Raw genomic sequence first — 4,026 nt, 5'->3', positions numbered from 1 at the left:
TGAATTTTGAGCTTTTATTGATAGTTGGAATTTACAGCCTAAAACTGACAACATAGAGAGATGCAGACTTTTTTTTGTTGTTTTTCCTTTTTCTTTTTTTTTCTTGTGTTTTTTCGTTGCTTTTTTACAAAAAAAAAAAAAAAAAAAAAAAGAAAAAAACCCACAAAAAAAAAAATCCAAACCAAAAACCAAAATAACCAAAAAGCCACCAGCATCAGATTTACAATATAAAAGTTTTGACAGTAGAGAGACTAAAGTACATCTGGAATTACTCAGAAAAATAAACAGGGCAAAAGGCAGTAATTTAAAATTTGTCCCTCATATATACACATAATACACAGACATTGCTTACAAAGACCCGGATTCAACATTTAAGGGCAGTTGGCATCATGAGAAAAGGCTCCCCCACGTCATTGCACTAATTAAGGACCCCCGGGGGCACCCCCTGTGCTGCCCCTTCCCGCTGGAGAGGCCGCCTGGAGCAGGCTGGGATCAGCTCCCGGGATCAGCTCCCGGGATCAGCTCCCGGGATCAGCTCCCGGGATCAGCTCCCAGGATTCGGGATCAGCTCCCGGGATTTCCCTCCCTCGGGGCCGCTCCGTGGTTTTATTGCTTTACAGAGCACAGCCCGGCACGGCAGGAAAGGCATCGAGTGCCCCCGACTCGCTCTTCCCACCAGGAAAACCCCTCCCTCGGGACGGCCCCGCCGGGCAGATTTCCAGGGAAACTCCGGACAGCACGACGGGATTTTGGGAAGAGCGGGAAAAGGAGCTGCGGAGCGACACTGAAAACCTGGGCCTGGTACCACCACTGCAACATTCCCAAATCCATGGATCCCCATCCCCACGGCGGCAGCGCCTTCCCCTGCTGGGATTCCTGGATTTATGGGTTCTCCAGTGCTCAGGAAAGGCTCCACCTCACATCCCACAGCCTGGAATTAGCTCTGCCTCAGCTGGGACACGGGGACGGCAGAGGGGGCCATTCCCAAGGGCTTATCCCAGAATGAGCCAAGGCCAAGAACTGAGCACAGCCAGGGGCGCCCTGGGATGGCCATGGACCATCCCGGATGGAATCTGCTCCCTCCGGAGCTGCCTGGATGGCCCTGGCAGCTCCCAGGCACCCCCGTGTTCCCAGAGCCTCCAGCTCTCCCAGAAACCAGGAACAGCTGAAAAACCCACCAGTTTTGGTTCATTTTCAGTTTGAACGGGAATTTCGGGTCCCTCAGCCGGAGGGTTTTCCCGGGGGATGGGCCCTCAATCCCTGGTTTGTGCTTAACAGTCAAAGAGCCGAACGTTCCCACTGACCCCGAGCCCAACACACCCCTGGGAGGGAAGGAAAGCCCTGGAGACGCCACTCTGGAATCTCCAACGGAACAGCAACGAATCTGGAACATTCCCCCGTGTCCGAGTGGACGGGTGAGGAGCCTACAGAGGGATTTGTGGGGATTCCTCGGAGCAGATTCCCCCTGTACAACCCCCCCAGAGCCCTGGAGACTGGGGGGAGATCACGGATATCATGGATATCATGGATATCACCCAACCCACGACCACCTGGAGCAGATCCCGTGCCAGGACTTGGCGTGGGATAAAGAAAAGGTTTGGAAAACATCAGATCCAGAAAAATGTCCATAAAACTCGGCCTTTCCACCCAAACTCCTCCCAACCGCCGCCGCTCCCGGGTCGGACACGAAAGGCAAAGACAGAGACAAGGAACCAAAGGGAAGATCCACGACCTGCTCCGTGAGCCCGAGGCCAACGCCAGGGACACCCTGGGGCTGCTCCAGCCCGGGGAAAACGGGAACAGGGGTAAAAAAAGGGAACGAGTCGTTCCATTCTCAGCCCTCGGCCCCCTGGAATTCCCCCGGAATTCCCGGCCCCGCCCAGTACCCGCGGTGGGTCGGGCTGGGCTCGTTTGTACCGACGCCCTTGGAAGGTGCAAATCTCCTGCTCGAGGAGTTCTCGGCAAAGCCAAAAGCTCTGAGGAAAACAGGATTCGGGGGACTTTAGAAACCTCTGGAATATATTTATATAAATAGTCCCTATTTACAGCAACAACCGGGATGGGGCGGAGGGAGGGGAGGAGGAGCCGGGACACGCTCCCAGCGCTCGGAGCCACCACCCCTCGCCCTCGGGATGCTCCTGCCTGTCCAGCAGAATCCCAGCCCTCTTCCCACAGATCCCTCAACCCTGGGATGTCCTACCTCTCCCAGCAGTGTCCCAGCAGAATCCCAGCCCTCTTCCCACAGATCCCTCACCCCTGGGATGCTCCTGCTGGAGGAAGAAACCATTTTCCTCCCTGGAATCCCAAGGATGCTTTTAATCCCAAGGTCTCTCCTTGTCCATCTCATGGTCCAACCCTGGAGTCCTGCTGGACTCAGCCAAATGGGAAAGCCCTGGGAAAGGCTGTCACTCCCATGGATGCTGGGAAAATGGCTACGGAGTGGTGTGGGGGGTCAGGTCGTGTTCAGAAATTGTCCATAAATCCACGTGCAGCACCGGGATGCTCCGGAATCCGGCTGCACCCACCCAGCTCCAACGCCAGGAGTCCTTCCCTGTGTGCCTCCTGTGATCCCAGCCAGGGAAAGGCTGATCCCAACCATGGGAATCCTGACCCCAGCCAAGGAAGGTCCAACATAAACCAGGAAAATGCCGCCCCTGACCAGGGAAAGCCTGACCCAAACCAGGCCAATGCCAGAGGGTGCCAATTCCATACAACATTCCCGGTGTTCTCTGCTCTTGGCATCGGCTGCGATGGAAGGGATGGACAACTTTAAGAAGGAAAAGATCTTCAAGGATTTCTCTGGGACTGTTTGGGCTGGAAAATCACTTTTCATTGCAAGAAACCCCCCAAAATTCATCAGAGGAATATTTATATTCCACAAGGGGAAAATATTTACAGGCCAGGTAGGCTTTAATTTAAATTACACCTTAAATAATAAAATATTTGGTATTAAATATTAGTTCTATTCAAGCAGAAAAAGAGGGATAACCCATTTTTTCGGTGCTTTTAAGCCCAGGTTCTCTCCCGCTCGGACAGATCCAATGCCCAGGTTGGAGCTGGGATCCATCTGGAGCTGATGGCAGGACACAGACACCACATTATCCCTGCATCCCGAATCCATGGCAAGTCCAGCAAGGGAGGGGAAGGGGCCTTGGGGGTCCTTCTGAATCCTCGGGGGTCCCTGGGGCAGCTCCCAGTGACCACGTCCCGTCTGGCTCCACTGGGAGCTGGAATTGCAGCCGGGGCTCTGGGATGACACCAGGGATGGACTGACTGGGGTACAGGGATGGACTGACTGGGATACAGGGATGGACTGACTGGGATACAAGGATGGACTGACTGGGGTACAGGGATGGACTGACTGGGGTACAGGGATGGACTGACTGGGGTACAAGGATGGACTGACTGGGGTACAGGGATGGACTGACTGGGATACAGGGATGGACTGACTGGGATACAGGGATGGACTGACTGGGGTACAGGGAGGGACTGACTGGGATACAGGGAGGGACTGACTGGGGTACAGGGATAAGCAGCTGAGAGGTGTGAGAGGAAGAGCACAGGGAACAGAAATACCTTTGCTGGGATCTGGATGGATTTAAGGCACTCGGAACAACAGTGGGATATTTGGGAATGGTCACTGTCCGCACAGCGTGGGCTCTGGGATGCAGGATGTTCCCCTTCCCTGTGTCCTGGGGATGGAACATGACTTGGCTCCAAGCTGGAATGAGAAGCAATGGCTCCTTCCAGACTGAATCCAAGGCCCTGGGATTACACTGGACCTTCCCCTTAGATCAGTGCTGTGCCCTGGAGAGCTCAGGGCTCCGAGGGCTCGGAGCTGGAGGTGTCCAAGGGAGCAAAATGCCTTTTCTTGGGAAAACCACAGCAGGTCCAGAGAAAGAGGAGGAACTTGGAGCTTCCCATGGGAATAGCAGGGATGTGATGTGGGAATTACATGCAAATTAACAGGATACAGGTCGGGAAGGGAAGGGAAGGGAAGGGAAGGGAAGGGAAGGGAAGGGAAGG

At 54.3% G+C, this 4,026-nt stretch overlaps 1 protein-coding gene across 1 annotated transcript in view; it reads right to left on the bottom strand.

Annotated features, from left to right (window-relative positions):
* Positions 1-4,026, bottom strand: part of LOC113960343 — a 23,570-nt gene continuing 19,544 nt past the window's right edge. Inside the window, exons 2-3 of the mRNA XM_027669869.1 lie at positions 2,201-4,026; positions 1-2,142 (exon numbers count right to left, since the gene is read on the bottom strand). The exon at positions 2,201-4,026 is cut by the window's right edge and continues 2,412 nt beyond it. Coding sequence (XP_027525670.1) covers positions 1,279-2,142; positions 2,201-2,347 — 1,011 coding nt within the window. The 5' untranslated portion in view covers positions 2,348-4,026 and the 3' untranslated portion in view covers positions 1-1,278. The remainder of the gene's footprint in view (positions 2,143-2,200) is intronic.

Source organism: Corapipo altera, unplaced genomic scaffold (genome assembly GCF_003945725.1).
Source record: "Corapipo altera isolate COAL_440 unplaced genomic scaffold, ASM394572v1 291, whole genome shotgun sequence".
NCBI classification, from domain to species: domain Eukaryota; kingdom Metazoa; phylum Chordata; class Aves; order Passeriformes; family Pipridae; genus Corapipo; species Corapipo altera.
The sequence above is the reverse complement of the archived record's forward strand: the minus strand, read 5'-3'. Positions and strand labels throughout refer to the sequence as shown.